We start from the raw sequence: 16,487 nt of genomic DNA on the forward strand, positions 1-16,487 counted from the left end.
ATCCAGGGTAACGTCTGCATGTTGTCCCCAGGTGTTTTCTTCGAGACCCCAAAAACTGAGTAGCTAATTGACTTCTGATGAAACACCCTAGGGTGTTTGCTCAGCTGAGTTAGGGAAATCTGTACACTTGACTACAAACTAGGCACAGCGTTACATAATATACTGGCACTACATAAGCAGCTGGAATTTAAATCTATGTATGTGCTGAAAATTGTCTTCTAAATGTTCTCCTTTGCATCAGTCCCTTGTAAAAGGTAAACCAAAACTGTACGGTCTGTGGAGTCATTGGTTTCCATCACGCAGCCATGATTTACCCAGTGCCTGTAGAAGGTGTCGAGCTGTGCCCAGTCACTTCCCATGCTCTTGATAGAGTGCCACTCTCGTTCCGTGAACTGGCGGTGCATGATACGAAAGAACTCTTCTGTGGAGCCGCTGCCTGAAAAATGGCAAATAGAAATTTAAATGGTCTGACTAAATATTCTACTTCTCGCTTTTAACAAGCAAATGTGACCTTGTAGTAATAAACTGCAGCTCAGAAATGGGAGAATCTAGCTGGAGATTTACCGCCATGCTGGAGCCCCCGTCATTTATATCAATTACCCGGTAAAGAAGTGAAAGCTTCAGTCTGAGATCGATGCACCTGGATATCCCGCCAAGCTCGGTGCTCTAATATGGCAGAGAGCAAGTTTCAATAAAATGTATCTGTATAGATAGCGCCACCTGCTGTTTGTCATTTTGTTTATTTTTTTTGTCTCTCTCACTGAGCTGGTCGAGCGCGCTCAGTTTAAATTTTCAACGGCCACCAACCACATATTCTGGTAGAAGCTGTGGCAGTTACAAGGAGAGAGCAGCATCAGAAAGGACACGCCCCCTGAGCTGCCAGACTGAAGATAATCTAGCAATGAATGGGGAGATCTCTGGATCCATGTGAGGTACAGGGCTGGGTCTAGCTTTGTTAGAAGGAGATTGTCATGTACTATATGATGTCTGATTTACATTTTTTTTAATCAATCATAGCAAAACCCCTTTAAACAAGCCCCAAAGCAAATTTTCTTTTACCCCACATCTGGTAGTGCTATCTGCAAAATATTCCAATAAACGACTACCATCAAACAAGCTATAAGAACCCTTATAGGGTACATGCAATCTCCCGAGACGGAACAAAGCTGCAAATACGGCTCTGATTACATCTGTGCTGTGGTTTGTAATGGAAGACATAATCCTTTTTCGGGTAGTTGACGTTGCCATTAGAATCCTCACTGACTTAGGATGGCCATTCAGTGCACGGAGGACCGCAATTTGCGGTCCCCAATGCACAGGCATCATCCATGCGGCTGCCGCAGAGAGATCTAGACCCATTCAGCTTGAATGGGTCCATGATCGTTCCGCACCGACCATAGTCCGCACTCCATAGTGCTTCTGCTCCGCACTGCCAGGATTGCGGACCCATTCAAGTGAATAGGTCATCATCCGTGATGCGGTGCACAGACAACCGGTGCCCGTATATTGCAGGGCCGTCTGCATGAGCCCTTAGATATAGGGAATCTGTGACGGAAGTAACACAGACGGGTCGGCAGGGACTGGAAGTGGCTGAGAACAGGGTGCTGCGTGGGAACAGCGGGACTGTAGACAGTTTTCTTTTTTTTTTTTTTCATTGGATACGGATTTCGAGGACTCGAATGGTTGGTCTCCTGTGCCACACAACCGCGTTTACTGACAAAGCATCTGTATGAGGACATATATGTTTGAGGGATACATTGCTTTTTTTTAATGGCACCATTTTGAGGTACATAGCAGCATTTGTGCCATTGTTGTTGATTTTTTTTTTTATAACATTTACAGTGTAGGGTAAATGTATTCATTTTATTATGCAGGTTGAAGGGGCAGTTTTTTTTTTCATTATTTTATAAAAAAAAATTCAAAAAACGTTATTTCACTTTAAAAAAATTTTTTTACTGGGGAATTGGACAGACTGTACCAGTTTTCTCATCGCTTCAATAACACACTGCAAAGCTTCTGTACAGCAATGTATGGGGCCTGATGGTGTTTGGGCTTATTTTTGTGAATGTATTTTTGGTCTGTGTGTACAATGGACTGCACATGGACCGTCAGAAGTGGTGCTATTCACACCATTTTTGGGCACAGATCGAAAAGCTCTGAGCCTGTCCAATTTTGGGCTGAGTGTCATGAAAACCTGGAGACAATCGTGTCCAGCGGTCGCCGAGTCAGTGTCCTACAACATACGAAAGTATGGCTGGCTAGGCATTTACAATGACAGGCAATTTATTAGTCAATGTGACTATCAAAACACAACTTAACAGATACACACATGCAGAGGCATCTGCATGCAAATTTGTATCAAATCGTAACGTTTCTGAAAAATTTCTAAAAATCAGAAATTAGTGGCTAAAAGTGTAATCCATGCAGAACGTTTCATGCGCTACATCTCCTAAAAATAAAAGTTCAACTGTGCAGAGTTCATACATACCACCTTGACCTACAGTACAGCTACATGTACAAATCTTTATAAAATTACTAGAAGAGACAAAACAAAAAATCTGGTGGTAAACTGGAAATTTAAAAAAGTATCAACCTTTAAAATACAGGGATTAAACACCTTGAAAATTAAGTGCACCCATAAACCCTATATATTTCCTGAAAGCAGACAACCAGATTTTTGCAGGTGCCTTGATAAGGCTACTTTCACACTTGCGTTATTCTTTTCCGGCATAGAGTTCCGTCCTAGGGGCTCAATACCGGAAAAGAACTGATCAGTTTTATCCCCATGCATTCTGAATGGAGAGTAATCCGTTCAGTTTGCATCAGGATGTCTTCAGTTCAGTCGTTTTGACTGATCAGGCAAAAGAGAAAACTGCAGCATGCTACGGTTCTATCTCCAGCTAAAAAAACTGAAGATTTGCCTGAATGCCGGATCCGGCATTTTTTCCCATAGGAATGTATTAGTGCCGGATCCGGCATTCAGAATACCGGAATGGCGGATCCGTCCTTCCGGTATGCGCATGCGCAGACTGAAAAAAAGGTGAAAAAATAAATGACGGATCCGTTTTTGCCGGATGACACCGGAAAGACGGATCCGGCATTTCAATGCATTTTTTCGACTGATCAGGCATTTTTACTAAGGCCATCAGTTAGCATACATTTTGCCTGATCCGGCAGGCAGTTCCGGCGACGGAACTGCTTGCCAGATCTCTCTGCCGCAAGTGTGAAAGTAGCCTAAGGGTACTTTCACACTTGCGTTGTTTGATTCCGGCAGGCAGTTCCGTTGCCTGAACTGCCTGCCTGATCAGGCAAACTGTATGCAAATGCATGTCATTTTTTCTGACTGATCAGGCATTTTTCAGACTGATCAGGATCCTGATCAGTCTGATAAATGCCTGATCAGTCAGAAAAATGCATTGCAATACCGGATCCGTATTTCCGGTGTCATCGCAGCGCAGACCGGAAGGACGAATCCGGCATTCCGGTATTTTGAATGCCAGATCCGGCACTAATACATTCCTATGGAAAAAAAAAATCCGGATCCGGCATTCAGGCAAGTCTTCAGTTTTTTTCGCCGGAGATAAAACCGTAGAATGCTACGGTTTTCTCTTTTGCCTGATCAGTCAAAATGACTGAACTGAAGAAATCCTGATGCAAACTGAACGGATTACTCTCCATTCAGAATGCATTAGGATATGCCTGATCAGTTATTTTCCGGTATAGAGCCCCTGTGACGGAACTCTATGCTGGAAAAGAAAAACGCTAGTGTGAAAGTAGCCTAAGCTATTGATACTTTGTGGCAAAAAGGATTTTAAAAAATGCACTGAAACAATGCATCTAAAGCTAACATCCAGCAAAGATCTACACAGAAATACAAGATGCACCTAGATTTTAGAAGCAGAAAATAAGAAAAAAAAAATATATTTTTTTTTTAGACTTCAGACCATACCCCCACATGAGACCTCAGATCAGAACCCCATACCAGACTTCCGATCAGACCACCATATCAGATCTCAGATCAGACCCCCACGTAAGAACACTATAAGAACTCAGATCAGAGCCCCAATGAGACCCCCATCAGACCCCATGACAGCTTATAAATGTTAACCCTTTCCTGCTCCGCTGCTGCTCTGCAGGTCCAGCAGTCTCTTCGCCCTGTTTTTCTATGGGCCTGCGCTGCACTGTGACCTGAGTACAACGTGAGGTCACACTGCATGAACTACATCCTGACGCTGTAGCGTAGTGTGGACATATGCAGCATGGTGCCTGAATGAAGGCCAGGGAGCGGTGAGTACAGCAAGCGCTAGCAAAGCTACAGTCAATGCCTCCTGCATACTAATACTGCACATAGCAAACAGCTGCCATGTTAGCAAAATCTACATTTTCTGAATGCACACAGCATACCGTGTATAAGTTTATTACCTAATAGTTAATACACAGAACCACCTTCACGTAACTTTGCAGCAAATACCGATTATAAGCAAAACAAAATTGCACTAAATTCTAAAGATACGAGTGCATACATACGACACATGTCTATATTCAACGCTGTGTGTGTTACAGCAATGACAAAACCACAGGAATGTGCCACACTAAACAGGATAAGCTATGAAAAATAGAAAAAACTGTGCTTAGTTCGGCCTAGCAATCAGTTACATGAATGCTACCCTTCGGGTAACCCCACAGATACAAGTCTCACACTGGAAGGTAGGGTTGTTGCGGGTATCGAAATTTCGATACCCAATCGATACTTTTGTCCATTTTTCGATACTGGGCTGCGCTTCTGCGCAGTCTAGTATCTCTGAACATGAGCGCGCTGCTGTCGGCGCGCTCATGTTCCCTCAGCAGCACAAGGGAGAAGGAAGCTGTCCTCCCTCCCCGTGCTGCTGCCACCAATGAGAAGAGAGGGGCGGAGGAGGGGCGGGCGGGCGCACTGCGCCACCAATGATACGACTTTTCCTACACAGAGCGGCGCACAGCGATGTCCCAGCACTTACCATTATTCCTGGGCTCCGTTCGCCCGCTGTGCCCCATTACTGTCTCCTCTCCTGCTCCACATGCTAATTACTATCGGAGCGATGGGGAGGAGACATCAGCTTCACTAGAGGGCGTTCCTTCTCCCTGCACTGTGATTGGACAGCGCTACAGCCAGGGAGAAGGAACGCCCACTAGAGAAGCTGATGTCTCCTCCCCATTGCTCCGATAGTAATTAGCATATGGAGCAGGAGAGGAGACAGTAATGGGGCACAGCGGGCGAACGGATCGGCGCCCAGGACTAATAGTAAGTGCTGGGACATCTCTGGGCGCCGCTCTGTGTAGCCTAATACTTAAAGTCTGGACCCAGGAAAAGTAGACTTTAACACATAATACAGGAGGCGGGTGCCAGTAGCAGAATCGCATTGCCGGCACCCTGCCCCTGACAGGGAGCTGCGATCAGCGGCACCTGAGGGGTTAACTGTCGCTGATCTGCCAGTACCCGCCTCCTGTATTAAGGGGTAATTATCATTGGTGGTGCAGTGCCCCCCCCCCCCCCCCCCCCCATTAAAATCATTGGTGGCACAGTGCGCCAGCCCCTCTCAACCTCCCCAGTATTAAAATCATTGGTGACAGTGGCCACAGGGTCCCCTCCCCCTCATTGGTGGTGCAGTGGCAGCTTCAGATCGGAGCCCCAGCAGTGTAATCCTGATGCTGTGTGCACAGAGCAGCAGGGACAGTGTGAAGTCCTATTCACCCTGATAGAGCTCTATCAGGATGAATAGGACAAGGGATGAAAAAAATCACAGGTTCTAGCCCCTAAGGGGGGAAATAGTTATTAAATTAAAAGTAATAAAAAAAAATAAAAAAAAGAAGAGGAGAATACCCCTTCCACCAAAATATTAAGTATAAATCACCCCCTTTTCCCAATTTCACATATAAAATGTAGAAATAATAAACATATTACATTTCGCCACGTCAGAAAAGTCCAAACTATTAAAATATAAAAAAAATCTATGCGGCGAACGCCGAAACAGAAAAAAAATGTATAAAAACTGTGCGATTCGCCATTTTTTTAAATGCGGAATGCACGTGGCTATTTTGGTTTATTTTTTTTTGCGTGGTATCGACTGGTATCGAGTATCGCAATACTTTTTCATGGTATTGAAACCAAATCAAAAATTCTGGTGAAGCCCACAATACTTTGATCACCATACTTTCTTCTGCAAATGCCATGAGAACTCGGCACATGGACACATGCAGAGAATGGCAAGTTGCCCCATCTTGCTAAGAGACTTTTTGGTAGAATTGTTTGAAGACATTCATATACACGTCTGTATATATACGTCAACGCATGTACCCTAGCTGCACACCAAATGACGATTTCTGGATCAGTGGCTGTTGGGGTAGCTTGGGTGAATTTTCTGTGTCCCAGTACCTTCTGTTCTGCAAATTAACAAACCTGGTTAGACGGAACCACGTTTTATCACACATGCTTTTTACAACTGGTCCAAAAGTCCATCTATGATCCTATCCAGTAGCCACCGCACGCCTTATGTTCATCCGCCTCCTTTAACTCTGGGACTGTGATTGGCTGAGCTGCAATTCCTGGCTTAGCCGCTACCAAATGTACAGTACTGTGGCTTGTAACCAGCGAATAGGGTCTAGCGCTCTCCAAGGCGTCATGGCTCCTTTGGCCCGCTGAGATGCTGAAGGCCTGATCCCTGCCCCGACTCTGTAATTGATGGCCTATCCTAAGGGAAAACTCCTTTGAATAAGGCTACATTCACACGACCGTATTTCTGGGTCCGCAAGTCACGTTGGGGAGTAGGGGAAACTCCCCACCGTACAATGTTGGCCCGGTGGAAAAGCAACTAGGACAGGGGGTGGGATAAGGGAGCAGGGCACCTCTTATTGCATCCCTAATCCTCGCCATAACTCCTCACCGTATAAGCAGACCTGGATGGTAGGACGGCTCAAACCCAGGAAACCTAGGACCCTGAGTTGCCCATATAATCCCTCAAACAAAGAAAGGGCAGAGACGACCTATTCCTCCCAAACACGGATGAACAGGAGTCTCCACCGGCCTAGCTGCAAGGAAACAGTGGATACTGAATACAGTAACTGGATCGGCAGGTAAGCACACCATACAACACACTTACCTGCCGCAGCAACACCGACTGGAACACGAGCATGAGTACTGGTGCCCACACACCATACAGGACACAGTACAAACAACCACAATGTCTAGCAAACATGCTGCACACCAAACATCACCAGACATAACACCTACTAGGGTTGTCCCGATACCACTTTTTTAGGACCGAGTACAAGTACCGATACTTTTTTTCAAGTAGTCACCGATACCGAAAACCGATACTTTTTTTAAATGTCATGTGACCGTTTTGGGGGATCTGTGGATCTGTGGATGATGCACTGTCATGTGGGGGATCTGTGGATGGCACTGTTGTGGGGGATCTGTGGATGGCACTGTTATGGGGGATCTGTGGATGGCACTGTTATGGGGGATCTGTGGATGGCACTGTTATGGGGGATCTGTGGATGGCACTGTTATGGGGGATCTGTGGATGGCACTGTTATGGGGGATCTGTGGAAGGCACTGTTATGGGGGATCTGTGGATGGCACTGTTATGGGGGATCTGTGGATGGCACTGTTATGGGGGATCTGTGGATGGCACTGTTATGGGGGATCTGTGGATGGCACTGTTATGGGGGATCTGTGGATGGCACTGTTATGGGGGATCTGTGGATGGCACTGTTATGGGGGATCTGTGGATGGCACTGTTATGGGGGATCTGTGGATGGCGCTGTTATGGGGATCTGTGGATGGCACTGTTATGGGGGATCTGTGGATGGCACTGTTATGGGGGATCTGTGGATGGCACTGTTATGGGGGATCTGTGGATGGCACTGTTATGGGGGATCTGTGGATGGCACTGTTATGGGGGATCTGTGGATGGCACTGTTATGGGGGATCTGTGGATGGCACTGTTATGGGGGATCTGTGGATGGCACTGTTATGGGGGATCTGTGGATGGCGCTGTTATGGGGGATCTGTGGATGGTGCTGTTATGGGGGATCTGTGGATGGCACTGTTATGGGGATCTGTGGATGGCACTGTTATGGGGATCTGTGGATGGCACTGTTATGGGGGATGTGTGGATGGCACTGTTATGGGGGATCTGTGGATAGCACTGTTATGGGGATTTGTGGATGGCACTGTTATGGGGATCTGTGGATGGTACTGCTATGGGGTGGGATATCTGTGGATGGCATTGTTATGGGGTGGGGGGATCTGAGGATGGCATTGTTATTTGGTGGGGGATCTGTGGATGGTGCTGTTATAGGGGATCTGTGGATGGAACTGTTATGGGGAGGATCTGTGGATGACACTGCTATATGTCATCCACAGATCCCCCTCATAACAGTGTCCCCCAATACACCGGGCCCTGCCGCTCACCGAAGTATTTATAAACGTGAATCCTTATCCTGTTATTAAGTTGAACTAACGCTGCCCTCTCCCATGTTCCCCTGTATCCCCCTGTATCCCCACAGCACTTACTTAAGCTTCCATAGCAGGCAGAGCGGACGGCACCAGTAACGTCACTCACTGACGTCGCGCGTCTGCTCCGCCTGCTTCATTCATAAAGTGGGCGGAGCAGGCGCTCTACGTCAGTGAGTGACGTTACTGCTGCCGTCTGCTCTGCCTGCTATTGAAGCTTACAGGGGGATACAGGGGAACATGGGAACATGGGAGAGGGCAGCGTTAGTTCAACTTAATAACAGGATAAGGATTCACGTTTATAAATACTTTGGTGAGCGGCGGGGCCCGGTGTAAGAGTACAGTGACTGCACCGGGCCCCGCCTCTAGTTACGGACTCCAGCCCCTCCTCTCTCCCGATGCTGCATCTTTGCCGGGCCGCAAAAATATTCATTGCGGGCCGCATGACACCCATGCAGTAAGTAATACCCAGTCACATACCAGCAATAATTATCGTTGCCGGCTCTCTCCACCCCTTCTCAGCTGCCGTTCACTGCCCCCTCTATGCACCGCTCACTAGCCCGCTTGATGTAAAAAAAAAAAAAAAAGTATTCTATTTATGTATCGGGGCGGGGTATCGGCGAGAAAACTCGGAATCGGTCCCGATACCGATACTAGTATCGGTATCGGGACAACCCTAACACCTACCCATACAAATGACACCACACAAAGTAGGGTAGTGAAGGGAATGAGGCACCGGGATGACATACAGGTGAAACTCGAAAAATTAGAATATCGTGCAAAAGTCCATTTATTTCAGTAATGCAAAAGAAAAGGAATTGCATTAATGCAGCTTAAAATTAGAATTTTGTGAAAAGGTTCAATATTCTAGGCTCAAAGTGTCACCCTCTAGTCAACTAATAATCCATACCCCCTGAGCAAAGGGGACCTGAGATTGTGACTTTGGGGTTTCATAAGCTGTAAGCCATAATCATCCAAATTATAACAAATAAAGGCTTGAACTATCTCACTTTGCATGTAATGAGTCTCATATGTTAGATTCACCTTTTAAGTTGCATTACTGAAATAAATGAACTTTGCACGATATTCTAATTTTTCGAGTTTCACCTGTCGGAGAGACATTGCTGAGACCTTGATGTTCCACAAGGCGGCCCTCAAGCACTGGGCAGATGGAATAAGCTGGACAAGAGCAAGCTCCAGCACACACCAAGGCTGGAGGACAACTGACTCCAGCCTGCCAGCTACAGCCAATATAAACACCCAGCCAGGAAGTTAACCCCTCCAGCACAAGACAGGGAAGGAACTAAGATATAAGGGGCAGTGCACACACATGAAGACATACCGACACGTTGCCCCTGGCAACAGCATGCACGGCTAATGTGTCATGGCGTACAGCAACAAAACCGTGACACTGCATCCGTTCCGCAATTTTGCAGAACGGGTCCGGACCCCTTTATTTCAATGGGGCCGCAAAAGATACAGACACCACACCATGTGCTGTCCGCATCCGTAGTTACGTTCTGCGGCCCCGCAAAAAGATAGAGCAATTACGGACAAAAATAGGTATTTTCTATGGTAGCTGTGGCCGTGCACGGTCCGCAAACTGCGGAACGCACAGGGGTTGGTATCCGTGTTTTGCAGATTCGCAAAAAAAACAGTATGGTCGTGTGAATGTAGCCTATACCAGAGGTTTCCACGGAAGTCAGTTTGAGAAACACTGGTCTATAGAAGAATTTTATAACTACCCTTGACATCTGCAACCTTTCAATGAAAGAAAATGTGAAAAAGCCACTCCGGCCTCGAAAGCTGTGCTTAGATTCACGTACACATGGAGGTTTTCTTTTAAGAGGGGGCAGAGGAGTACATCTTTAAAGTTCAGGACTTTGTTGAAATTTAATTTTTTGCACCTTCCTGCAGCTTTATCCTATTAGCGTGATCAATAGTTCATTTTGTAGCAAATCAATAGTTTCAAGATGACCGCGGTAATAGTAGGTCTGCAGAGAAATACCCGAGATACCGCCGCAGTTAATGAATTAAATAGAAGATCCACTGCTTGAGTTACCGGTAATTTGTTATATGCTGCAGAAAGCCCATGCAACACCCCCACTAGATATACATTCAAGAATCCTTGTACATCCCACTGCATTCAATTACAAGCTTATTAACTGGGCGCCTGCAGACGTCTCAGAAGAAACCTACCTGACAGCACGTCAGGGAAAGTCATTTTTCACGGATTATGAACAAACTTTCCCCCCTGGAACACTAAAGGGGTTGTTCAGGCAATATCTATTGATGACCTATCCTCAGGATGGGTCATCTAGATTAGATCAGCTGGGGTCCTACACCCGGCACCCCCGCAGATCAGCTGTTTGAAGGGGCCGCGACACTCCACGCAAGCGCCACTTCCTGCTCATTACACTGTATGTTACCTCCATTGCAGCGGTGGCGCCCATTCAAGTCAAGTGGCGCCGAGACTCCCGAGATGACAGGCAGTGTAATGAGGAGGAGTGGTCATCAATATATATTGCCTGCCTGAACCTTTTAAGGGTACCTGCACATCGTGCGGATTACGTGCCGTTTTTCCACGCAGAAGTGTATGAGATTAGACAAATCTTAGGCTACTTTCACACTTGCGTTAGGAGCGGATCCGTCTGGTGTCTGCACAGACGGATCCGCTCCTATAATGCAAACGCTTGCATCCGTTCAGAACGGATCCGTTTGCATAACCATGAAGAAAAAAAAAAAAAAAATTTTTTTTTTTTTTTTTTTTGTTCATGATAATGCAAACGGATCCATTTTAACTTTACATTGAAAGTCAATGGGGGACGGATCCGTTTGAAAATTGAGCCATATTGTGTCATCTTCAAACGGATCCGTCCCCATTGACTAAGGCTACTTTCACACTAGCGTTAGGAGCGGATCCGTCTGATGTTTCATCAGACGGAACCGCTCCTATAATGCAGACGTTCGCATCCGTTCAGAACGGATCCGTCTGCATTAAAACTTAGAAAAATTTTCTAAGTATGAAAGTAGCCTGAGCGGATCCGTTCATACTTTACATTGTAAGTCAATGGGGAACGGATCCGCTTGAAGATTGAGCCATATTGTGTCATCTTCAAGCGGATCCGTCCCCATTGACTAACATTGTAAGTGTGGACGGATCCGCTCGCCTCCGCACGGCCAGGCGGACACCCGAACGCTGCAAGCAGCGTTCAGGTGTCCGCTCACTGAGCGGAGCGGAGGCTGAGCGCTGGCAGGCGGATGCATTCTCAGTGGATCCGCCTCCACTGAGAATGCATTAGGGCCAGACGGATGCGTTCGGGGCCGCTCGTGAGCCCCTTCAAACAAGGCTCACGAGCGGACACCCGAACGCTAGTGTGAAAGTAGCCTAAGGCCTCCTGCACACGAACGTATTTTTTTGCGGTCCGCAAAAACGGGTCCCGTTTTTCCGTGACCGTTTTTTCGTCCGTGGGTCATCCTTGATTTTTGGAGGATCCACGGACATGAAAAAAAAAGTCGTTTTGGTGTCCGCTTGGCCGTGCGGAGCCAAACGGATCCGTCCTGAATTACAATGCAAGTCAATGGGGACGGATCCGTTTGACATTGACACAATATGGTGCCATTTCAAACGGATCCGTCCCCATTGACTTTCAATGTAAAGTCTGGAGTCCCATACCATCGGATCGGAGTTTTCTCCAATCCGATGGTATATTTTAACTTGAAGCGTCCCCATCACCATGGGAACGCCTCTATGTTAGAATATACTGTCGGATATGAGTTAGATCGTGAAACCTCATTTCCGACAGTATATTCTAACACAGAGGCGTTCCCATGGTGATGGGGACGCTTCTAGTTAGAATATACTACAAACTGTGTACATGACTGCCCCCTGCTGCCTAGCAGCATCCGATCTCTTACAGGGGGCCGTGATCAGCACAATTAACCCCTCAAGTGCCGCACCTGAAGGGGTTAATTGTACTATCATATCCCCCTGTAAGAGATCAGGGCTGCCAGGCAGCAGGGGGCAGACCCCCCCCTCCCCAGTTTGAATATCATTGGTGGCCTGTGCGGCCCCTCCCCCCCCCCCTTCCTCCCTCTATTGTAATAATTCGTTGGTGGCACAGTGTGCGCCCCCCCCCCCCCTTCCTCCCTCTATTGTAATAAATCGTTGGTGGCACAGTGTGCGCCCCCCCGCCCCCCCTTCCTCCCTCTATTGTAATAAATCGTTGGTGGCACAGTGTGCGCCCCCCGCCCCCCCCCTTCCTCCCTCTATTGTAATGAATCGTTGGTGGCACAGTGTGCGCCCCCCGCCCCCCCCCCCCCCTTCCTCCCTCTATTGTAATAAATCGTTGGTGGCACAGTGTGCGCCCCCCCATCGGCCCCCCCTCCCTCTATAGCATTAACAACATTGGTGGCCAGTGTGCGGCCTCCCATCTCCCCCCCCCCCCCGATCATTGGTGGCAGCGGGTTACTAGCAATAGTACAATAGTAAAAGATTCATACTTACCTGGGATCTGCGATGTTCGTGTCCGGCCGGGAGCTCCTCCTACTGGTAAGTGACAGTTCATTTAGCAATGCGCCGCACAGACCTGAGGCTGTCACTTACCAGTAGGTGGAGCTCCCGGCCGGACACGAACATCGTAGCAGCAGGTAAGTATGAATCTTCTACTATTGTACTATTGCTATGTAACCATGGCAACCAGGACTGTAGTAGCGTCCTGGTTGCCATGGTTACCGATCGGAGCCCCAGCGATTAAACTGGGACTCCGATCGGAACTCCGCTGCCACCAATGATGATGGGGGGGGGGGGGATGGGAGGCCGCACACTGGCCACCAATGTTGTTAATGCTATAGAGGGAGGGGGGCGCACACTGTGCCACCAACGAATTATTACAATAGAGGGAGGGGGGGGGGGCGCACACTGTGCCACCAACGAATAATTACAATAGAGGGGGGGGGGGGGGGGGGGGGCCGCACTGGCCATCAATGATATTCAAACTGGGGAGGGGGGGGGTCTGCCCCCTGCTGCCTGGCAGCCCTGATCTCTTACAGGGGGATATGATAGTACAATTAACCCTTTCAGGTGCCGCACCTGAAGGGGTTAATTGTGCTGATCACGGCCCCCTGTAAGAGATCGGGTGCTGCCAGGCAGCAGGGGGCAGTCTTGTACACAGTTTGTAGTGTATTCTAACTAGAAGCGTCCCCATCACCATGGGAACGCTTCTGTGTTAGAATATACTGTCGGTTCTGAGTTTTCACGAAGTGAAAACTCAGCTTTGAAAAAGCTTTATGCAGACGGATCTTCGGATCCGTCTGTATAATAAAACTAACCTACGGCCACGGATCACGGACACGGATGCCAATCTTGTGTGCATCCGTGTTCTTTCACGGACCCATTGACTTGAATGGGTCCGTGAACCGTTGGCCGTGAAAAAAATAGGACAGGTCATATTTTTTTCACGGCCATGAAACACGGATCACGGATGCGGCTGCAAAACGGTGCATTTTCCGTTTTTTCCACGGACCCATTGAAAATCAATGGGTCCGCGAAAAAAAAACGGAAAACGGCACAACGGCCACGGGTGCACACAACGTTCGTGTGCAGGAGGCCTTACATTGTAAGGCCTCTTTCACATGACAGTATGGCTTTTTCAGTGTTTTTCGGTCCGTTTTAAACGTATCCGTTGTTCCGTTTTTTGTTTCCGTTGTGTTTCCGTTCCGTTGTTCCGTTTTTCCGTATGGCATATACAGTATACAGTAATTACATTGAAAAAATTGGGCTGGCCATAACATTTTCAATAGATGGTTCAGAAAAAACGGAACGGAAACGGAACAGAAACGGAAGACATACGGATGCATTTCCGTATGTGTTCCGTTTTTTTTGCGGACCCATTGACTTTAATGGAGCCACGGAACGTGATTTGCGGCCAAATATAGGACATGTTCTATCTTTCAACGGAACGGAAAAACGGAAACGGAATGCATTCAGTTTTTTTTGCGGAACCATTGAAATGAATGGTTCCGTATACGGACCGCAAAAAACGGACCGCAAAACGGAAGAAAAAAAAACGGTAGTGTGAAAGAGGCCTAAGTCTGGACGGATCCGTTTGCCTCCGCATGGCCAGGCGGACACCCGAACGCTGCAAGCTGCGTTCAGGTGTCCGCCTGCTGAACGGAGCCAGACTGATGCATTCCGAGCGGATCCGCATCCACTCAGAATGCATTAGGGCTGGACGGATCCTTTCGGGGCCGCTTGTGAGAGCCTTTAAACAGAACTCACAAGCGGAGCCCCGAACGCTAGTGTGAAAGTAGCCTTACTTATACTTTGCTTGTTTGGGCAATTAATTTTTTTGTGCAGATTTCACCTTTTAACAATCTGCGGAAAATCTTAACGTAAACCATGAGGTTTTTGGTGTTGAGTTGGTGTTGAAAAGCACAGAAATCCAAACGAAAAAAATAAATAAAAAAAATTCTGTTTTGGAAAATGATGATGGCTAGAAATACATTAAAGGCGTAAAATGGGATACCACAGGCAACACGCCATAAATACCAAGCAGCAGCTTTCCTGCTCTAATGCAGCTTTATTAGGAGGTCACAGGCTAAGTCTCTTCATGTCTAAAAGCACCGACATCTGCAGCTTACAGAAATCATTTATTTATAGAGCACTAATATAGGGCTGTGATGGAAAATCTCTGCCTAAAAGAGAAACTCCAGAGAAAACTGGACTCTCCAATTTAAAATATCAATTAAGTTGGTGCCGGGGTTTATCAGCATCATTATGTGCAGAGACATTTCTGGAATGACCTACAAGTTATGACACAAAGGCCTCATGCACACGACCGTTGTTGTGTTCCGTTCCGCAAAATGGGGTTCCGTTATCCGTGATCCGTTTTTGTTTCCGTGGGTCTTCCTTTATTTTTAGAGGATCACCAGACATGAAGAAAAGTAAAAAAAAAGTCTAAGTCAAGTTTGCCATGCAAATGATAGGAAAAAAACTGACGCGGACGACAATCTTGTGTGCCTCCGTGTTTTTTCACAGTCCCATTGACTTGAATGGGTCCGCGAACTGTTTTCCGTGAAAAAAATAGGACAGGTTATATTTTTTCGACGGACTGGAACCAGGGATCACGGACGACAAACGGTGCATTAGCCGAGTTTTGAAAGTCAATGGGTCCACAGAAAATCACGAAAAACGGAACAATGGATACGGAATAAAACAACGGTCGTGTGCATGAGGCCTAAGGCTACTTTCACACTTGCGATTCCAGTACTGAAATTTGGCAGAGGATCTGAATATCAGAATTAAACGGACCCGTTTTGATTTTGCACATCAAGATGCATCCGTTCCATCAGGAAAACAGAAAAAAATGGACCCATTACTAAATACATTGAAAGCCGATGGGTGACGGGTCCGGTTTTTTAGGCTCCTAAAAAAAAAAAACTGATCCATCACTATTGACTTACATTGCCGACATCACTATTGAGTTCATTGTTTGACAAAGACTTGATTTGTAGAGTAGAAACGCGTCATTTGTTGTCCTCCATGTGTCCTTTTTCTGCATGCGATTGTGGGACGCCAACCCTGGACACGTGCACCGCGTATGAATAAGAAAGGAGTGTCGGCTGTTTCACTTTGTGGATTACATTGCATTCAGTGACGTTTTTTTTCGTTTTTTTATGACTGGACACAAAATTGCAGCTTGCTGCCGTAACAGAAGACACCCTGAACGGATCGCTTTCCATTCAGAATGCATGAGGACTAAACGGAAACAGTTTTTCCAGTATTGAGATCCTCTGCCGGATCTTAATACCAGAAAACAACAACGCAAGTGTGAAAGTAGCCTAAGAAAGACTAGGACAGAAGTGAAAAGTCACTGTGAGATCAGGCGATTGTAGGCTGTACCCTGTTATCTTGCAGAAGTGCTGAGGTCAGCTTTTGCACCGCTACAAGCCACTCTCATACTGCAGAAGTTCTTCTAATGATCTCGGT

The 16,487-nt window shown here is 47.0% G+C and overlaps 1 protein-coding gene across 1 annotated transcript in view; it reads right to left on the bottom strand.

Moving 5' to 3' along the window:
* The window catches only part of AASDHPPT (aminoadipate-semialdehyde dehydrogenase-phosphopantetheinyl transferase), an 87,380-nt gene that overhangs the window by 27,355 nt on the left and 43,538 nt on the right, over positions 1 to 16,487 (bottom strand). The window contains exon 3 of the mRNA XM_040426273.1: positions 315 to 436. Coding sequence (XP_040282207.1) covers positions 315 to 436 — 122 coding nt within the window. The remainder of the gene's footprint in view (positions 1 to 314; positions 437 to 16,487) is intronic.

The sequence above is a fragment of the Bufo bufo genome, chromosome 3 (genome assembly GCF_905171765.1).
Source record: "Bufo bufo chromosome 3, aBufBuf1.1, whole genome shotgun sequence".
In the NCBI taxonomy this organism is placed as follows: Eukaryota; Metazoa; Chordata; class Amphibia; order Anura; family Bufonidae; genus Bufo; species Bufo bufo.